A 21613-nucleotide genomic window follows, 5' to 3' on the forward strand; every position below is an offset into this window, starting at 1 on the left:
GCCTGGGGTGTTTCCGTTGCTTGGAACCGGCCGGGAGCGGCTATCGGAGCCTTCTGCGCCTGCATCTCAGCCCTGCCCACCGCGCTGTCGCCTGCGCTCCGCCGCTCCCCGGGAGGTTTCGGCACTTGGTCCCTCCGTCTGGTGAGTGCGCACCTGGCCCGGGGAGGACCCCTCCGGAGGGGGAGCGGGACGCAGGGCTCGCGCGGACGCCGGGCGGAGAGCGGTCCCGGAGCTGCGGAGACGGCGGGGCGGCGCCCGGGCGGCGGGGGTCCGGGCGCGCGGTGGCGGGTGTGGCTCTTGGAACCCGCTCTGTCCCTTCTCTTGCAGGCCCGCGTCCCTTCTCCGGACCTGAGCAGTCGCCATGGCACAGGTGAGGCCGTGCGCCCCGCGCAGCGCCCCGATTTACTAACTTTGTCGGCTGTATCAAGGGAGATGTAGAATTTGTCAAAAAGCCAGAAAAGTTTGGGGTAAAGGGAATCCGCCTTGGGGAAATGGTCAGCTCCCCGATTTCCCCTTCGCCCGCGCCGTGCCCGGGTGGCGCCTGCCCCCGCGGAGCAGCCCCTCGGACCCGCTGCAGCCCGTCCGCGCGGCCGCCGGTGACGTGGCCGGGTTTGCGCACCGCCTCCTCGAGTGAGTGTGTAAAAGCGGCCTCCCTAAAATCCCGTCGCTAAAATTAGAACCAGAGCAGGATAACGCTAAGTTCAGCGTAATCACGTGAGGAGAACGCGTTTTTCCCCCTCTTGGCTTCCTTTATTTTTTTTCCCTCCAAGTTCTCTGTATTTTAATACTCTGGGTGGGCGTTGGCTTTTTTTTTCCAGTAGAGCTCCTAGTCCAGCTTTTTCCAGTCGCTCAACCCAAGTTTACTAAAAGGAGCTGTTCGTCCTCTGCACTGATTTTTTTTTTTCATGCAAAATATGAAACAGAAGAGCTTCTTTGCTTAAGTGATGAACTCGTGAAACCAGTTCTGGATTGAATTTGCCTTGGGACTGTATCGGACCTGGATTACCTAATATTGGCCTTCTTTGTCGTTCTCAACATTTATCAAAAATACCGGAAAAAGAAAACCGTTTAATTTATATAGCAATCTTTAAAAATTGACCGTACTATACAGTCTTTGTGTGAATAAAATATCTGTGCTTAGCAGCTCCACTCCAAAACTAATTTTACAGATCTTATCAGTCTAAACGACTTGTCAGAGTTCAGATAAATTTTTCAAGCAAGTGTTTTAACTACTCAAACAGTGCCCTCTCTCATTTAGAGTTCACTTTTTTCCTTTATCAGATTGACTTATCAGAACTGAATAAGGTTTCAGCCTCCTTTCCAACAGAGAATGGGAGGATTAAGATAAATTGGTAACTGTTTAAATTTACACAGTGCTTCCATTCTTACTTCCCCTTTTGCACTTAAGAAATAGTACAATAAACCAATTCTCATATTGCTTCTAGTGGAAATTTGGTTTAGGTTCTTGCCCATGTAAAGGATACTTTTATGTGGAATTAACTTTCCTATCCTGAGAATTATTTTTCCTATCTTGGATATGCTGGTGTGGTGATGTAAATGATTTAACAACCAACCATTAAAGAATAATTCTCTTTATCCTTGCTCATTCGGCTGTTTCTCAATCTCTCTTGTAAGTTTATCCAGTGGTGTCTGACGTTTTTCAATCAGTTCCTTTTAATAAGGTGGACTCTTTACCCAAGAGGGCATCAATGAACACATTTTTCCAATCGTGGACATTAATAAGTACAAAAAATTAAAATAGTGTAAAGGCCCTTTTACATACAAAACACGGGAGAATGGCGGCTTGTATTACAAAATTATATGTTATTTCTACCACAGTGTAACACCAGGACTGTTTTCTATTAAAACCACAGTTTTTAGTCATGAAAGTTGCACTGGCTTTGTTATTAGTTATCCTTGGAAGCCATTCAAGTAAAACATTTTGTTAAAATATTAAGGTGGAGTTTTGTTGTCTTTATACTTACTTTAGTGGTGTGCAAAATGCCTACATTATGGGATTGCACTTTCACTGTCTAAAATTTTCTTTGGACCCAGTGTGCTTGGAGGAAAGCTGAAGTAGCTTCAGTATTGGGTTTCAAACGGTTTCAACCTTTTGTTGAACTGTGGTGGGAACCAGAGGCCTCCACTCAGTGGCCATTGTAGACTAATGGGATCAGTTGCCTGAGTCTTAGAGGTGCCCATTTCGGCAATTTAAAATGTATTATTAAATACCAGTGTCTCTTACTTATTGAAAAACTAAAACGTAGCCGCCCACATCAGTCATTCTTCATGTTATGAACTATATTTTCCATACCAGCGGTTCTCTCTTTCTACTTAACGTTGGAACCCGCTACCTATAAAAGTCTGCGAAAATCCTGCAGTCAGTTATTGTATGTGTAGGTCATGGGTGTGCCTGGCTTGTTAAGAATTTAACAGGAAAGCTTTGATTGGTTGAGCTGTGATTGATATATTGGAGTTTTTCTTTTAGTATAAATACATATCATTAAGGATATGTTACACTCTTGTACGTATTTATATTAATGTGTTCATTATATAAACAACAAATTACATTATAATTAAATATAATTTATATCAATGCAATTTCTTTAGTTAAAGTTTACACTAATGATCTCAGTGTAGGGGGACAAAGCTGTGACAAATATTGGGAACTCCATAAAAAGTGACATCCATGGTCATGTTGGGTGAATCCATTCAGAGCTGGAGGCCATGATGGGGTAACGACCACGTGAGCTCTGTCCTCTTTCTGGTCCTAATCCTCGTCCATTAGCATGGCAGTGTGTGGGATTCTATGAATTAACTGCCGTGATGGAGAGAAGTAGTCTAACGTGAGGCTTCCCCGTCTTTCTGAGAGAACACGGCTAACTAACTGTGTCTCCTCCATGACACACAAGAAAAATATAAATGACAAATGTGCCTGCATGTAAACAGTTCCTGGACAATATTTTCTCTATGTTTGAAGCCATTCATTTGAATGGTTTTATATTCATATGGTTTGAAACTGAAACCGGAGGCCAACAGAATCCCAGGCTCATGCCGCCTGCGCCGCTCAGCCAATAGAAGGACACAGGAGTTGGGCCGTAGAATAAGCGTTTATTATCAGCACTGGTGGTCTGCGAAGGCAACAGTTTAACACCTCCAAAAACTGTATAAACATTCTCAGACCGATTTGGGGTAAATCTGGATATTCCTCCAGAGGCTACCTGAGGGTTCCGGGTCTGCGTGGAGCCTTCCCTCTGGCCACGTGATTCTATGGTGGAATCAGCAACCCAGGAACAATGATGAGATTTAGCCTGGAAAGAATGCTAGACCACTGAGATTGTGATCAATACGCCCAAGGGTATTAATCATAAGTTTCAGGGCCATTTTCTAAAACAGGGAACTGGGTGGGACGGGACATTCCCAGCTCAAACCACAGGAAGTTAAGCTACAGGTAGATCAAGGAAAGGTGAGTTCGGGATGTGGAGAGGCCTCTACTGTGGGGGTGCCTCCATGGTGCTTCAACATCAGCTTTGCTAAGTGAGCAATAAATTACTGTGATCACTGGATTGGTAACATCTTTAACTATGTTAAATTTAGGTAGAAGAGTACAAAGTGTTTACCGAGCATGACCAGAAAGCGGTTAATAATCCCCTGAATTATTTATACATAGTAAAATGTTGTTGAATCCTTTCTTTTTTTCAACAATCTTCTGATTATATAAATGCGAATTTTTCAGTAGGTGTAGGGTCATTTCCGTAATCGGACTTAACCATATTTTGGATTTCTTAAATTGGGTCCTGATCTATTTCTCTCAATGCTTAACTGGCTCACATGGGTTTTTCACGTCACTATTTAGCTAAAGCCAACATTTTTCATAGATAGCCTAATTTATTTTATTTATTTTTTTAATTAATTTATGTTTTTTATTGGGGCAGGGGAACAGGACTTTTTTTTTATTGGGGAGCAGTGTACTTCCAGGCCTTTTTTCCAAGTCGTTGTTGTCCTTTCAGTCTTAGTTGTGGAGGGCACAGCTCAGCTCCAGGTCCAGTTGCCGTTTTCTAGTTGCAGGGGGAACAGCCCACCATCCCTTGCTGGAGTCCAACCGGCAACCTTGTGGTTGAGAGGACGCTCTCCAACCAACTGAGCCATCTTGGAGCTCAGCAGCAGCTCAGCTCAAGGTGCCGTGTTCAATCTTAGTTGCAGGGGCGCTGCCCACCATCCCTTGCGGGAGTTGAGGAATTGAACTGGCAACCTTGTGGTTGAGAGCCCACTGGCCCATGTGGGATTCGAACTGGCAGCCTTCGGAGTTAAGAGCATGGAGCTCTAACCGCCTGAGCCACCGGGGCCGGCCCCCTAATTTATTTTAAGTACTTAAAAGTACGTTTTATACTCCTGGTTTGGAAAAATCAAGAGACGGCCGTATTTCGTAGACATGATCCATTTAAACATTTTAATTCAGTTTAAGGCTTTTATACCTTTAATTTTCTTTAAGGTAGTGAAACTTTAAAATACTAGATTTGGGGCAGTTTGAACTTAGTTTCATTTATAAGGTTGTTTATAAAGAGTTAATATATTCAGGGCAGCAGGAGTGTTAAGAGGGCGAAATCAGGCTACGTAATCTTTCACTAGAAACTTGGTGAACCTCAGAGTTCCCTCCCTGTATGAGGATTGATTAGGAAACTCTTGGGTTGATTGGAAGCCACTGTGCCATGATAGCTTACAGAGGTCCTGTGCACAACACGCTGGGCCCATGTAAACGAGTCAGTGTGAGTTGAGGTTCACTCTAGAGGAGATGTAGTGCGTGTGCATCGCCTCTTGTCTTGCCATTCACTGTAAGTCAGATCACGCGTAGTGAACAATGCCCTCTTGGGATCTTAATTAGGGCCTGTGCTGCCTCCGGTTAGTCTCTCAGTTCCTGATTCCTTAGACTCTTGTCTCTATTTTGGATGCGGAGAAAGAACTAGATCCAGAACTGTGTGGCTGCTGTGCCTCGGTGGTCAGCAAACCTATTCCCTTACCTGGCGTCTCAGGCCCCCTGGGAGACCTGCACTGGGCCAGGGTTGGTGGTTTTCTTTTAGTTACTTTAAGTGTGAAGTGGTAGAAATACAACAATATTTTTACATCATAGATTCATTTCTGCAATAAATTTTATTCATGTAGCCTGTATGCTGTTCTAAAATTTCACAGACACACCAGCTCATTTTTTTTTCTTTAATTCATGTTCCTAAGACCTTTGCTTTAAATGGTTTTTGGACCCAGCCTTTCAGCTTTGTAGTTTATATAATACGTACTCCTGTAAGCAATGGATTATTTGGAAGGAATGCATAGTCCAGTTGGCGTCATTTCTTCGGACACCAGTTGCTAACTGTTGTCTTTACCTTCCATTCATGCATGATGCGTGCATGATGCGTGCATGAATGTATGAAGCTTTTGAGTTCCTACCATGTGGCAAGTATTGTTAGACATGGGGAGGATAAAGGGAAACGGAACTCAGATTTATTGCTGTAACAGATGCATTGCCACACCCTCTGTGTGCATTATTTAATGCTCATAATACAGTTTTGGAAAAAGAATTACGATCTCTGTTTCACAGAAGAGGAAATTGAGATTACTTAGCTGGCATTAGTCGAATGGGACAGAGGAGGGATGGCAAAAGTAAATGCTCGGGAGTGTGAAGGGGTTTGGCATGACCGGGAGCTGCATGCAGGTGGGGGCGTGGAGCCCTGTCTTGGATTTCAGAAGGTACAGAATACGAATCACTTTGCAGGGAATGGAGAGCTATCAGAGTTGTAAATTGGGTGTGCCGTGGTCAGATGCGTGTTTAACAAGGATTGCCTGGTGCCAATGTGATGGTATGTTTCTGGGGGCTGCAGAGGTGGGGTGGCGGTATGGGGGTTGAGGGGGGAAGGAGACGGAAGCTGGATGTTGGACGGCCACTTAGGAATCTGGGCCACTAATCCCAGTGAAATCTCCAGGCCTTGGACTACGCAGCAGCTGGGACTCTAGACCGGAGGGAACTATGGGAGAGCGTGGGCAGTTTGATTCCCAGGTGGTGGCGGTTGGTGGGGAAGGGGCAGGATGACAGGCTTGCTTGACCAAGTGGTTGATGGTGTTTTTCTTTGAGTAACGAGTGCAGGTTAGGGGGACCCAGTAGTGGGTTTGTTGAATTTGTGTTCCTTGTGAAACACTTAGGTTGGTGCCATCTAGTAAACAGCAGGGTATGTATGATCTTTAAATCCTCTCTCATCTCCGCAGCTCATCCATTTGTTTATGTATCATTTACCTCTTCCTATGACTAACGAGGATCTGAAGCTCACTCATTTCCTACCTTTGTGTGGGGCCAGCCATGTGCGTTAGCTTTCTGCCCCTTGTTTAGATACAAGAGGAAATAAAGTTGTGTATCTGGGCACACTCTTCTCTGAGGTGAGAAATTACAGACTTGATCTTTTCGAGGCATTGGTGTGAATGAATTGGTTGGTGATAGAGCGTGCCAAGCGCTCTGCACAGAATGCCCAGTGGACAGTGAGGCACCCCGTTTAGAGCATGTGCTCTCCCATGTGTGCTCATCGGGCTAATGCCTTCGCCCACTTACTGATTCGGCATCTCCATCGTTCAGGGACGGGTTAGCTTTCCCTTTTATTGGCGTTTGCCAAGGGAAGACATTCTTACACTGGCAGGGAGGTAGTCATGGGGGCATTAAAGGCACAACAAAAAATCTAAATCATACAGACACGATCTTTGTGTTGTTACTTAAAAACTTCTTTCTACCACTGTGCACTTAACTTAAACTGCTTTATGGTGATGCTTTGTCCCCTTACACTTGATTTGAAGGAGGTCGCAGGTAGTAGGATAATTAGATGAAATGGGAAGAAGCAAAAATAAAGAGCATGAAAGGGAGAGGAAGTTGGGCAAAACTAAGCAATAGTTACAGGCCAGCGTGAGCTTACGGCTGTGAGCTCTCACCTTCGCCTTTCTGATGGGCTTGGAAAGGGTAAGGACAGGGGCTCGAGATCCTACCTCTGACCCCTGATTGTATGTGTTTGTGCCCCTCCGTCCTCTTGGAGGTTCTGGGTTTTTTTCTATTTATTTTACTTTGCAGCTCAAATTGTAATCATGTCACACTGGCTTTTTCTTCTTTTCTTGCTCATCTCATTTCTTCCTGTGTACAGTAATTTTCATTTTCTTTCTTGGCCCATGGAAATGTTACTGGGCCTGTGCTCTGTCTGTCAGATAAGACCTGAGCTGCTCTGGCTGGAGCAGGAGGGCAGAGCTCTGCCCATGTGGCCTCCCCTGGGCCCTCCTTTCTCAGTGGCCTCCAGAGGCGCTTTGCGAAACCTCAGAAGCACCACACTGAATCGTCGTCACCTGTAATGGTTCGCTTTACGATTTCTGGCTCCTTGTTAGTATTGAGTGGAGTGTTGGGTGGTGTTTTCATTGCACTGAAAGACACACTTACAGACGGCTTTGTTCCCCCCTGTGCCTTCCAGAAAGCTTTGATTTAAAGTGTTCCAGGCAGGTGAATGTGTCCTCATCTTTAAATCTGAAGTTGTTATTTCTGTGTTACTTCCCTATGTCTTTAAATTCTGTGTCTAGAAAAGCAACCCTTCCTTTTTGGAGGTTTAATTTTATCCAGTTTGTTTTGGCATAGCTAGTCTTTGAAGGTAAAGAACTTTTTCATTTAGAACAAACAAAAAAAGCCAATAAAATTATAGAGCTGGAAGGATGGATAATTTTGAAGGTGAGCGTTAAAAGGGCGAATTACGTGTTTTGGCCACATATTGTCTGAGACTATATGTAATTCCCTTGGAAAGGCACTGGTGGCAGAGGATAACGGTGGGTGAGGTGACTAGTATACCTACGTACACTTGGGGTTCACCTGGGAAGGTTGAATGCCCGACCCGAGGCTACTGGGAACCACAGGAAGCAGGGGACACCCTCTCATCTGAGTCATGTAGTCACATTTGCCCACTGCCCCCCCGTTTTGTGTGGGCGGGACGGGCTTGGACAGGATGTCCCATGAGGGTTCTGCCCTGGTGACTCATGTCTGATTCACGTCTGGCCCCTGAGCCACTATGTGGCTTTGCTAGCTTTGACAGTGACTCTGAACGAATGGAATGTAACAAAAATGTTTCCCAATTTCTGGAAAGCTCTCAGAAATACAGCCAGCAGCTACTTCTTGTTCATAATGGCTGAGATTCTGGGGATACTTCTCTTCTGTCTTCACCTGATTCCCTTCAGTCCTCGCGCTCAGATGTCTCTCCTTTTTAAGGCAAATCTCTGTTGTCTCCTCTATTCTTCACCTCAACTGTTTTTAACTTCTCTGTTAGCAATTCTTCATAGCCCATGAACTGGGTAGTGTTTCTAAAACCATGTTTGCAGACGCCGTCGTTTGTAGAATGGGAGCTCACAGATACTTCACGCTTCAGGGCCGTCCAGGCAGGGTTTTAGCGCCACCCGTGTCCTGGTTACCAAATCCAGTGGGTCCTTTCCCCCCTGCCCTCAAACTTGACTTCCTGCGGTTTTGGATGTGCCCTTTCTCCCTTTCCTCTTAGAACATGTTTCTCCTTTGGCAGCCATACCATCATCCTCTTGGATTTTCTCTTTGTCTCTAGAAGGCCGTGCAGCGTCGTGCTTAAGAGCCCCCAGTCCCAGCTCTGCAGCTTGCTCGCTTGCTGTTCCCTAGGGTGATCTGCTGGACCTTTCTAAGCTAGTGTGTTTCTTCACCTGTAAAATGGGGTTTCCGTGAGGTGATCCACGGGAAGCTCTGAGCTCAGTGCCTGGCTCATGGCCGCACGCGGCAGGTGTTAGCTGCCGTTCTGACTGTAGCTGACCGTCCCTTCTCCTCTGGCTCTTCTTTCTGCCCCGTTATCACTGCCCTTTGTGACCCCTCCCGCCCCCCCCCCCCCCCCAGCTCCAAGTACCCCACAGCCTGCCTCCTCCCTCCGGCCTGCTGTGGGAAAGGCCAAACCAGCCGTCCTGTTCCCCAGGCAGCAAGGTGTCATCCTAAGTGGTTTCTCCTGCCCTGGCCCCATCCTGTCTCCCTCTGCCTTTCCATTTCGGCTGCTCCTGACTTAAAGCTCCTCTTATCTTCCGTGTTTGCAGTTTCAAGCAGTCCCCCGGTCTCCACTCGTGCGCAGTCCATTCCTCTGTCCCCTCGCTGCCCTAGGAACACGACGGTGCAGAGTGGACACTGTCCTCTGAGGGCTTCCCCTTGCCCACAGGATGAAGCCGGCACTTCCTAGCAAGGCTTTCCTTGCCCAGGACCGTCCCTGGTTGGTTTTTTATCCAATAGTATGGCTTGTTGCAGTCTGTGGTAATACTTAACCCTTCAGCAGATATCTCCGGTCTCCACACGGCTGTGTGTGCAAGACCATCTGCCTGCCCATCTCTGCCTCCTGAACCTGCCTGCCACGTCACAGGCCACTTTCAAGACGTTTGGGGACAGTTCTCCAATTTCTTTCCCCTCTTCCCAGGAGTCAGTCCCTCCCGATGTGCCCTCGTCCCCTTGGGAGAGCCTCTATGTGCCCTCGACTGCACGTCACTTTTTACGTGCCTGCCGCTTTCTCCCGACTTTCAGAGGTCATGACTTTCCTGCTGACCAGTACAATACTTGGCACCTGGAAGGCATTCAAAAAATGGTTGCTGAGTGAGTTAATAAACAGACAGGTGAACTAAGCCATCTGTCAGACTAAGTTCTCACATGGTATTTATTCATTTTTGCAATGATGTTCGTGGTGTCTTCATAATCTACTTGAAGTTGTCCCACTGACGGGGGACTTGCAGTTCGTCCTGTTAGGTAAACTTTCCCACCCACGCCAGCTGTGATGGACCATCTTCTCAAATCTTACCAATTTATCCCCCAAGCTATCACTCTTACATACGTAGAACCAGAAGAATTTGCCAGCGTTCAGTCCTCCAGTTGCACATGGCTCATACTGTAGAACTAATGGAAGGGAAGTTACTGGTCTTTATGCCTCTGCTTTTAGACAGGGTGGCAGTGGACACAAGCCTGGTGTGTGTGGGTGGGTTTCCCCCTTCATGGAGGAAGAGCCCTGGCTTAGTTCCATGACATCCCCGATGAGATGAACGGGAGCGAGGCTTCCCCCACTTTCCTTGGCCACCGTCCTTTGTTTAGCTCAGGACAGAGGGGATGAGAGCTGCTACCGGGCGACACTGGGGCCGGGAGACCACACTGAAACACCTCACTTCCTTTGGACTGTGTTCTTTGGCCTCATAATCACAACACTGTAGGTTGTCTCATGGGGACTATTGTTCAGAGGGGAGAAGAACCTTTCTTTCCTTGAATCAGAGGAGAGACTACTGTTAAAGAAAGAAATTGTCTCGACGCTTGTTAAGTCTGTCGCAATGGGATAGAGATGGGGTTCGACTCCAAGTATAGCAAAGGCATCTGGGGATTTATAGCCCGTGAGCAGGGCGAGGGGCTCAGTGGATGGAAAGTTACTAAGAGGAGGCTTCACGGGCTGGGGATTCTCCCGCAGCTGACTTAGCAGGATTCCTGCTACAACGGGGTAGGCAGGCAGAGGAGCAGCTCTAACGTAAGGAGGGCGCAGAGGAGCCACCCCAAGTTTGATCAAGGAGAGTCTGTTCTGCTGGGTCCATGAGTGCTGCTTTTCCTGGAGGCATAGTTCAGTGCCACCTAAGAGAGAAGGTCTCTGGGCTGACCTGTGCCTGTGAAGTTCTACCGCATACTGTGTTTCTTGTCATCCTTTTTATTTGGTTGGTGCTATGATATTGTTGCAAATGCAGCAGTTGGAGGCTGAGGTGGGAATTCCTTTCTTCATAGGTGATCATGCCTCGTGCATTCACAGTAAGGCACAGTGACTGTAAACCAGGCAGGTATTCTCAGCCCCTCCCCCTCATTGCTGTTTGTTTCTCAGCTTTAGATGGAACCTTAGCAGGAGTTCTGAGGTACTTTAAAAAACATTTATTGGTAAAAGCAAATGCTGCGAGCCTCCCTTTATCATAAGATAAATTTATGACTCAATAAAGTTCTGATGCTAAATAAGTATCTAATGATATTACAGACTTTTTTGGGGGTAAACATTAAAATATATTGATTGTAAGCACTGTGTATGTGCAGCAAGAAACCTTACAAAGAATGTTTTCCAGTATACCTTTATGAAGTTCTAAATTCAAGGATTTGTATTCTTCTGGCACATGAATTACCAAGTATCTTTTCAGTCTTATCTTAAAATCCCTCATAAGGATAAAGAAACAGGCCTAGGTGACAAGTTATGTAATAAGAGCATTGCTTAGAGCTCAGTGCCTTGGGTGGGGCATCAAGCTTGAATGCAGGCACAGATGCCCCTAGATTGCAGTGGGGAGGGACTTACTGGGAAGAAGCCTGCGAGGAAGTGAATCCGGGGTGCTGGTGGGCTCCGCAAGGGCGCTGCCCAAGGGAGAGGCCCTGGGAGCAGCCTTCCCAGTAATGGCTTGCAGGTGGGCCCCGATGGCTTATGTGCTGAACTGGTCCTGCCTGCTACCCTGCACCATCAGTGGTCCACTTCCCGTCTCACATAGGGTGACACAGTTTATCAAATGGTCCGTTTAGTTACGACGGGCCATGATCCAGAGCAGCGGGCTACTGTTTATGTCGTGTGCTGCTGTTCGAGCCGTGCTGTGAGTAATGCCTCCGTGTCTCCTATCTCAGGTTCTCAGAGGCACGGTCACCGACTACCCTGGATTTGATGCACAGGCTGATGCGGAAACTCTCCGGAATGCCATGAAAGGCCTGGGTACGTTCAGCTTCCTCCTCCCTGGTCTCAAACAGGGCGACGTGTTTCTCAAAAAAAAAAAAGTCACTGATTTTCCATAAGCTTAATTTGAGAATATTTTGATCTGAAGTGTATAGGAAGAGGAAAAGTACAGTAAGATGAAATGACATGACTGACCATCCCTGGGATTCAGTGTCAGACCTGAACAGGTGTTAAGTTCAGCCTCGTCGCTGTGTGGACTTTCACCTTTACCTGTGTGGGCGCCGACTGAGCCGAGAAGCAGACACTCCTGAGCGTGAGCCCCCTGCCGCGTTTGCAGTGGGCCCAGGCAGAGGCCGACTTCTGCAGGGTTCCTGACTGTTCCAGCCCACCTGGTCCCTTTCCTCTCCTGCCGCTCCTGTTCTCTGATCCCGCCCTGCCGGGTTGGTTATCTGCTTTTCAGGAAAGCCCGTTTTTCCCTCTGTCTAAAAGCCTGTCGTCCTTCATATCATATAGCCTGTCAGAATCCCTGTCCTTCAAGACTGGGTGTCACCTTGTCCATAAAGCATTCCCCACACTTCCTTCAGCTCCTGTGGGCTCAGAGAACCTCTCTTAAATTCCCTTTTAGCACCTGGACCTCTCCTGGGCACGTGTCATTGTGCCTTAGCTCACAGTTGTGTGTATGTTTCTGTATTTTGACCCTAAATTGTAACTGGAAACCAAGCTCCACATCTTTCTCCTCTCCCAGGCCCCTGTAACACCCAGCACACTGTGCCTTGTGAATAGCCATCATCTGAGGAACTATTTGTTGCAAGAAAAATGAGGTGCACCAAGTCTTTAAAAAGTCAGGAGTATTTTTCCACCTATTTCACAGTGCACCAGGGATAGTATATATTGGAAATACAACATTTTACATGTTGTAAAATTTATAGTTTAATAAATGATTTAATACAATATATGTTATGAGGTAAGGAATTAGGGTGATTGGGGAGCTGATTACAAAGGGGACAGAGAGGGCGTGTGGGAGCCCCGATGTCATTGTTTGAACCTGAATTGCAGGCACAGATGAGGAGAGCATCCTGACCCTGCTGACGTCCCGCAGTAACACTCAGCGCCAGGAAATCGCCGCGGCTTTTAAGACGCTGTATGGCCGGGTAAGACCGCACTCCATCCCAAGGTAGACCTAGAGAGAAGCTGTGTGTTTTAAGACGAGTTTGAAATCTACGAATATCCCTTTGTAAACCTCACTTATTCAATGATTCTGACTTTCCTACACCTTTTTTCTTCTCCAATTTCTTAATCATCAGCTGTGGGTTGGTATATAACGCTCACCCAGCTGGTCCTCACAGAATCGCTTTTTCCTTTCGTGATGCTGTGGACGGCTCAGAGCCCGTGGTGATAACTGCCGTCTTCTGTGTCCCGTCAGGGTGGTGTCGTGAGTGTTTTCTAGGTGCCCACCTTTATAACAGTGTTTTGTTAGGACAGTCAGTCGTGGTTTCTGTTGGAGTGGTGTTTTAATAAATGAGGTTTTAATTCATTGATTTAAATCCTCTTATTTGATTGACAAAGCAAAGTAAAAATTAAATTTGTTGCTGAATGATAATGCGTACATGAAAAAGTTAAAGGCAGTTTTATTCTAAAAATTTTTGTTCATCATTTTATTGAGAAACAAATGCAAAGCAAGAAAAACAAAACAATTTCTAGTTGTCTGCTGTGCTGAAACTGAAACAGATGGGAAATACTGCTTTTCATCATAATGATATACATAGTTTCCCCACGGTGTCCCTCCGTGAACAGGAGCACAGCAATGAGTGTAACCCGTTACGTATTAGAATATTATTAGATATTGAAAGGAGAGAAAAAATTGTTTTGTTTAGCTATGTTAAGCCAAGTTTTGTATTTTGTAAAAATGCATTTATGATATTTTTTGGCAGACTTTTTTCTTTTTAAGATACAACATCTTTCTCAGAAGAGTATTTTACAAATAAGATAGTTTTAGCCTACTTTAAAGTTTTTTGTTTTTTTTTTGAAGTTAAGAAACACATTTCTTGAAAACCACTACATTGACACCTAAGTGGCTTTGCTTTAGCTTCAGCTTCAGGTCAGATGTCGGAAGTACATTATTCAAAGTTGTGGGGTTACGTTTCGCTCATGTGTCTTGCTTCTCCTTGGAGATGGCACCACAAATAATTCATCAGGGCAGAGGCTGTCGTTCATATTTAAGTAGAGTGTGGCTCACTAATTTGTATTTTCTGTGGCTTAGGACCTTCTGGACGACCTGAAGTCAGAACTGACTGGAAAGTTTGAAAAACTGATCGTGGCTTTGATGAAACCCTCTTGGCTCTATGATGCCTATGAGCTGAAGCACGCTCTTAAGGTAAAGGAGCTCGAGGAACTTTGCTCACGAGGGATGCCATGTGTGTTGGTCATTACGTCATCTTATTTCTCATATTAAACCTATTGGCATGATTTCTGTGAGGATTTCTTGGAGAACAAAACAGTCGGAGGCAATAAGAAGAAAAGGAGAAAATTACAAGTGTGTCATTTTATCTTTTTGTCTAGTTAATAATAGTGGCTATATAAAATTTTAATGCTTTTACAGCCTTTTTTATTTTGTTTTCGTGCCTGTTTTCTAATTTTGAGATGTGTTTTTAAAAATGTTACAGATTAGGTATTGTATCTTTTAAAATAGAAAGTTGGCTGATTAGGGAACAAGAATATTGTTAATCATTTTAGGTTAAGAAAGTAAGTTTCAGAGAGAATTTTCAGATAAGAAAGGTGTTCTTATACCCTTTCCTTCTTTCCTTTCCTTCTAAACACTAAAGTAGCTGGTAAACTTGTTATAATTTCATTGTAGTAGATAACTGAATGTATATTTCCATGACTACTGTTTGGAATATTGCGTAAATATGACTAATTTGAAACATTGATTCTGACTCAGGGACAGGAAACTGTTAAGTCATTAGCGGTTAGACTATGAAGGATAGGGAAACAAATTTGACAACAAGGAGATGTGTGGCTCAGGGAGTCTTAGGAGTGGAGGGAGGAGAAGGTTTATCAAGTTAGGGGCGTTTCCATGTTTATTCTCTTCGTTTTCCTGCAGTGATTCTTTTGGAATAAATAAAATCTTACATTATTGGAAAAAAGGGCATTTTGGGGAAATGCTTCTGAAATGTTAGCAGTAGCTGAAATTCTGCCAGACCATAAACTTAGATTTTTTTCCCGTGCTTGATTTTTGGTAAGAAACAGAAATACAAAGAACGTAAGGCTTTGAAATTAAGTTCAACTGTATCATTGCTTGTGTCTTCTAATTTAGCAGGATCAATATAATCAGAAAATGGAAAACTGGCTAAAATTATTTTTCAAAAATCCAGAAAGCAAGTCCCAATTCCTTTTGCTGATTCAGTTCCTAATAACTAAGCAATGCTATATTTATTGTACCCTCTGCTGCAGAATTTCCCTGTGGATCATAGAAAACTTAATTTGGGTGCAGGGGGTTGATACTTAAGTATCAGTGTTCCTCCATGTAAATCTATGTAAAGTTTACATTTTTACTATTTCACCCTTTTTTTTTTCAATTTCATGTTTCTTTAAAGTGTTTTACTTTTAAACTATTTAGAATTAAACTGATAAAATTGCAAATTTACATAATCTGTTATATGTATGTACGCACTCATATATGCAATAAACATTGTTTTTCATTAGACAGAAAAGGATACAATTATCTTTGGAAAGAAAATTAATTTGACATTTCTTTCTATCACTAATAGATCTCATACAAAGAAATGAATGTTATGTTGAATATTATTTCTATAATTATGCAATTTGGGTAAATCTAGGAAAATCACTTTCTTTTTAATCTTATTGACATGTTGTTTTTTTCCTATTAAAAATAAATCTCCACATAGGGAGCTGGGACAAATGAAAAAGTACTGACAGAAATTATTGCTTCAAGGACCCCTGAAGAGCTGACAGCCATAAAACAAGTTTATGAAGAAGGTATGTGTTTCAAATTGGGTTTCCTTCATCTCCGCTGTCACTTTTTCATTTCTCTAAAGTGAATGCAAGTCTTCCAGGTTACAGGAGGCAGGCCACATGCGACTGCCGGGTGAATGAATGAGTGAATGGATAATAAGCAGTAATCCAAGCGAGATTTCTCCTTTAGTAGAGAAATCACCACCTTTTACTATATGCAAAGCTATTTTAGTATTTATACGAAGCTTCTGAGGAAGGTGGTGTTTACTTTTAAAGAGAATTTGCAGCCAGTGTAGGAATATACAGGTCTTTTTTTACATTAACTTTAAGATGTAAGTAGTTTTTCTTCCTTATAAAAATTCAGTCTTATGTTTAGCGAAGTTAAGAGTTATCTAAAAGGAAAATAAGCTTTGTCCAAATGAGAGTTGCCAAAAATGTTTGAGTAACTGTATGTCATTTCTGCTAATGGCAGTGCTTGAATACTCTGCATTTTGATTTTTCTTTTTGGTGTGCCTTACTTTTTTTGTGGGAAAAAAAACAAACAATTTCGTTCTGAAGCATATTCTGTAAATGGAACGAAGAAAATCAACTAAAAAGTCAAGGTAGTAGAGAGTTCTTTTTTCTCATCAGATTATCCTGTAACACGCTCTTCCCCACCTGACCGAGGGGGGACCAGACCACCCAGATGTCAGTCTGTCAGCAGCCTCCAAGCCCAGTGCCTTTATCTAGGAAAGTGGGTCTCTATCTTGGCATAGTTTGTTCATCTTATAAATGAGGTTGTAACCCAGCAAGTCAGAACAGTGTGAACTTCACAGCCACTAAATAATTACCTTTCGAAGCGCTGGGTCTTTCTTTCTTGCTTCTCAGTCTATCGTTGGATGGGCCCCAACCTCTAAGGCAGAAGAGACACATGCATCATGACTTTTATTTGCTGTAATGCTCAAATCTCTCTCTCTCGGGTAGCTGACATTGAAGAGTGAGCCCCTGTGCTGCTTGATGACAAAAGGAATGCCACAGCGTATACACCTGCATGTGCCCCCCCCCAACTCAGCCGTGTTATTGTTCATTGGCTGTGTGTCCGGCAGCGCTCTGGCTGCCATGAATGAGGCCAAAAGTGTATAAGGAGTCTGCGTCTATTTAGGGGTGACATGACTTAGAAAAAGTCAGTAGTTAAAGGGCAGTAAATTCAAACTCATGTCAAACACCACACATACTAAATGGAAGAATTCCTTCAGGGAAGAGAGGTCAACCTAGCTTTGGAGGTTAGGAGAGGCTGCACGGTGCAGTCAGATTCTGAGCCAGATTTCAAGACCAGGTGGGTCTGGGTAGGTGAAGAGGGCGGTTTGGTCAGCCACCGTCTGCAGTTTTATGACTGACTGCACTGAGGAAAGTGCTGAGGGAGGAACAGAGAAGCTGACTGTAGTTGGGGAAATACGCATGTCCATTGTGGAGACGAAGAAGCAGTTAGGCTGTTACAGATGGTTTCGTGTGACTGGATTAGAAGTTTGGACTTGAACTGTAGGTTCCTGAGTAGGCAGTGGAGTATTGAAGGAAAAATTGAGGGAAGAAGGAGATTTGAATCAGGAGGCTGATTAGGCAGCTGTGTGGGCGGGGGTGGGGGGGTAGGGGGGGTGGGGGCGGTAAGCTCGGCAGTTATGGCCCAGCCTGGGTGGGTGGAAGCATGAGGGGAATAAATCAGAGAGAAAAGAAACATTTCAAAGGATTTGATGTTTAATCGTAGATGGGTGTTGGAGTAGAGGAAGGAATAAAAGATTCCTCCAAGGTTTTGTATTTGGGTAACTGGTTGAAATAAACCTTTTCAGATAGAAGTTTCAGGTTTTAAAGATTGTCTGCTTTCAAATGATGATGAAATACTTGAGGGCCTTAGAGTATTACCCCCTTTCTTCAACAGCGGCTCTCTGAGAGTGAAAAGAGTTGTAGACAGACTCCTGTAGTCCTGTTCTCCCCTTCCTCTGGTCTCATGTTGAACAGCTGAAAATAGAGGTGGGAAGGGGAATATTTTAAAATATCACTGCTGTCTCTCAGAGTTAACTTTATTTGCTGCAGAGGAAAAATTTCTTATTCGGGGAAGGAGTAGCTGTGCCCAAGGAAAGGAAACTTAGACTATTAGAGGCAAACAGTCATGTAAACCATGTGAAAGAAAACACAATAAAGTGCCATTGCATGTCTACAGATAAATAACTACGTTGGTTGAGAGCATTTCCAAAAGGCTGAGTCATGATTTAGGCTGGAACCCAGTGCTGATGGGAGACTAATTTGTTTTCATCCAGCCACTCACTTAGAGCAGTTGCCTTTAGTCTTTCGAGCACTCAGAGATGGAGTAGAGAATATTTGTGCTAATCGAATATTTCTTCCTGTATGTCTCTTCCATTTGCTCAAATGGGGTAGGACTTCTTTTCCTCGTTGAAAGAAGCTGTAGATGATGTGACATTATTCTGTTGCAGAGTATGGCTCCAGCCTGGAAGATGACGTGGTGGGGGACACTTCGGGGTACTACCAGAGGATGTTGGTGGTTCTCCTTCAGGTACTGGGTGGAGACATTTACAGACTGATTAAAAAATATGAAACTAGACCGGCCTGAATCTAGTTAAGTAAGGGCACTTAAAATTCTTTTCATCATTTCTGGTACTTGCTTGATTCTGGCTGTATGGTGCCTGTATTTGTTTGTGTTTCAGGAGGTCTGACCAGAACTCTTCATAGCTATAGTAATGCACAGTTTTCTCAGATTTCACTGTCCTCATCTATTCTCAGAATTTAGTCAAGAGGGGCTGATTGGCTTTGGACAGTGCTGTGTGATAATGTGGAATATTGTAGGACTGATGTGATCTTAATAAAAGCCTGTGATTCCTAAGAGAAGAAGCTTTATGTGCATCGCCATCAGGTGGAACCATTTTTCCTTTTACATGAAAATGCTCATGTAATTCAGTAATGTGCCGTGTTCTCTCTCGTAGGCTAATAGAGACCCTGATACTGCAATTGACGAAGCTCGGGTCGAACAAGATGCCCAGGTGAGTGAGACCTAATATGAGATGACCTTATTATGACATGTAAATGAAAGAAGAACCCACGGTAATGAAAAAGTCATAACGTGTGCTGTAATAGCATCTAAAATGATCTTATTTGTGGGCCCTTTGCAAGTCATGAGAGCCATGTCAGTAGAGGGCCCTCATTTTCATCTGGCCAGCAAAATATTTTATCCCAAAGCTGAAATGAAAGAAAATACATTACATAAGTTGTGAGTTCCACCTAGATACCTTAGCTTTTGTGCATGTGATTATGGAACACTCATAAAATAGAGAATTGCCCAAGAAAACACAGGTGTTACTGAACCCTCTGCCAAAGACGCAGTAGGTCTCTGGGCAGGAAAGGGTAAAGAATAAAGTATTTTATTGATAAATGGTGTTTTATTATACAGTAGGTGACAAATTGTTGTAGTAGATGACAAAATTCCTCCACCTTTCCTTTGAGAGAATTCTGAGTAGGATTGGTCTGTTGTTGGCTGAGGTTTAGTGAGTTCCAGATGGAAATTTGCAATTAAGTGTTTAAACCCCACCATGGTCTCTGGTTAACAGCATCATCAGATGTAGAATAAGTGTTAGAAAGCATGACACACGAGACTTGAGAACTGGAAACTGGTACTAAAGGTATGACTTGGGTTCCCAGAATCACATGTGGTAGTTCTGCCTCCCTGGTCACGTGTCAATTAATAAAACATATAATACAATCTGATAGTCTGTCATGCACCAGTGGACAAGGAAGAGCCGTGCCCCCCTCCCGTTGACTGTTCTCTGTGAAGCAGCCACTGCGTGTGTGATCCGATGGCTAACAGGAGAGAGAGGAGAGCAGTGTTCTGGGTGGGCTGCTTTCCTAATGGCTGTGGAATGCTGCTGTCTCTGCTGGAGAAAGAGTGGGAAAGGAAACGATGTTGACTGAGGGCTCGCTGTCCCTTATACGATGTGAACGTGTTGTGTCACGTCCCTGCTGAAAACCCGAAAACCCTTCCGTGGATCCCACTGTCCTCAGGCTAAAGTGCAGGCCCCTCAGGATGGTTCGTAAGCTCTCTGTTACCTGTCGCTTGCTTTCTTAACCTCCAGCCTCTCTCTCACTTGCCTTTCTTTCTCCTCCCACCCCATCCACCCCCATTTACCCTACAGATTCCTCCTCAAGGGTCAGTCCTCAGGTTAGCTACTTCTCAGGAAGCCCAGCCTGACCCCCCAAGTGCCCCTACGGGGAAGATGGTGCTTGCCCACATTTGTCACTGTCCTCGCTCCCCGATCCCGAATCTCCCTGTTTACCCGACTGCCTGCCCTGGGCCCTCTGAGCTGTCAGTGCAGTTTGCGTCCTCAGCTTCTAGCATACAGTGGGACTCAGTAAGTAACTGATGGGTGAATCTGTGCATGACTAAAGTACAGGGGACAATTTCTCTTTCATAGATAGAGAAACTGAGGCTCAGGCATTTGAGAAACAGGCTCATGGCCCCACGAGTAGCAGTGGGTTCCCACCTAGGCTTGTGTGGCCCTATCTCCTTCACTAGATGAGTCTCTGCGTCCTCCTCTGTCAGCCCCCTCTCTCATTTCCTGTGCGGGAAGGAGGGTTTATTAACTACTGATGGGAAGCTCGGGTCTAGCTCAGCTGCCCTTGTGGAGGGGAAGGGACCGGAGCAGCCTGACAAGCCCCCGTCCTGGCTGTCAGGGGCCTCGTTCATGCCGAGACCACCGTACTGCTTTCCAGGCACTGAGTGCTGTGCGCTCCGTGGGGACAGGCTGACCTGTGCACCCGCTCTCAGTAAGTAGGACTCCTGGACGCTTTTCAAGGCCCAGGTCTGCGGCCAGATGGCTGCTGAGGGCCGTTAGCGGCTGATGCGAGGCTGCAGTGGGCAGGGGCTGAGTGGACACCGTGTTCACTTGTTTCCAGTGACTTCTTTGCTCAGAGCTCTCGCTGTGGGGCAGTGCTTGTCAGACTGACCACCTGGGACCTCCCTCAACTGCAGGTTCTGACTCCATGGTCTGGGTGGGGCCCCGATTCTGCTTTACTCACAAGCCCTCGGGTGGGTGATGCCATGGGGTCCTGGAACCACACTGAGTCCCGAGGCCGCCTGTAGGTGTCACTTAGCTGTCCTGCAGGGGACGTGACCCTCTAGACCCCTGACGGGGAAACTACGTCTGATCACGGCCTGAGGAATCCAGACTTCCTTACCTTCTCAGCCAGGAGCCACACAGCGTGCTGCCTGCTGCTCAGTCTTTGCTTGTGAAACGTGTATTGTAATTAATTTCAGACTGCTGGAAGCAGTGATCCTTTCAGCCTTAGAGAAAGGAACACACCTTGCCATTTATACCTGTGGCAAGGGCAGCTGGGCTGAATCACTAACGGGAATTTATGATTTCATAATGGAGAGGAACTCCAGATGCCTGAAGGGCCCTTTCATAGCTTTTCAGTTTTTTCTCTGCTGATACCTGGCACTCACAGCTTTCCTGTCATTCCAGGACTTGATAAGCCACTGGGGGGCAGAACGGTCTGTACGTGCCCCACCTCACTTGTTAGACTGATTTTCCTCCCCACTACATCCTTGTCTTATGCTTTCCCGGGAGAGGGCGGCACTCTGGGGGAAGAAAGGGGAAGTGGGCGGAGAAGGGGTCCGTGTTTATCGAGCACCTGCTGTTGGTTACCTGACACTGTTCAATGCACTCATTACGTAAGGTCAGTGATGCGCTAGAAATGTCCTTCCCGCTCTGTAAGTGAGGAGATGAAGCCCCTCATCTGAGACTCACAGATGAGGACGAGACTTTCCTGAGTCCAAAGCCTCTGTACTTGGCAGTGAGCGGAGGTTATCAAACTGCCTGGGCTGGACTGCAGAGCCCCTTGGGGTGGGTGGGCTGTGGGGGTGACGTCCCCATCCAGACAGC

General features: G+C 45.3%; 1 protein-coding gene across 1 annotated transcript in view; it reads left to right on the forward strand.

Annotated features, from left to right (window-relative positions):
• The window catches only part of ANXA5 (annexin A5), a 28561-nt gene continuing 6948 nt past the window's right edge, over window positions 1-21613 (forward strand). Inside the window, exons 1-8 of the mRNA XM_019741406.3 lie at window positions 1-141; window positions 328-370; window positions 11672-11756; window positions 12774-12868; window positions 13978-14091; window positions 15623-15713; window positions 18155-18234; window positions 18662-18718. Of these exons, the coding sequence (XP_019596965.1) occupies window positions 362-370; window positions 11672-11756; window positions 12774-12868; window positions 13978-14091; window positions 15623-15713; window positions 18155-18234; window positions 18662-18718 (531 nt within the window). The 5' untranslated portion in view covers window positions 1-141; window positions 328-361. The remainder of the gene's footprint in view (window positions 142-327; window positions 371-11671; window positions 11757-12773; window positions 12869-13977; window positions 14092-15622; window positions 15714-18154; window positions 18235-18661; window positions 18719-21613) is intronic.

Source organism: Rhinolophus sinicus, chromosome 15 (assembly GCF_057876585.1).
Source record: "Rhinolophus sinicus isolate RSI-liver-muscle chromosome 15, RSI-T2T, whole genome shotgun sequence".
Classification (NCBI taxonomy): domain Eukaryota; kingdom Metazoa; phylum Chordata; class Mammalia; order Chiroptera; family Rhinolophidae; genus Rhinolophus; species Rhinolophus sinicus.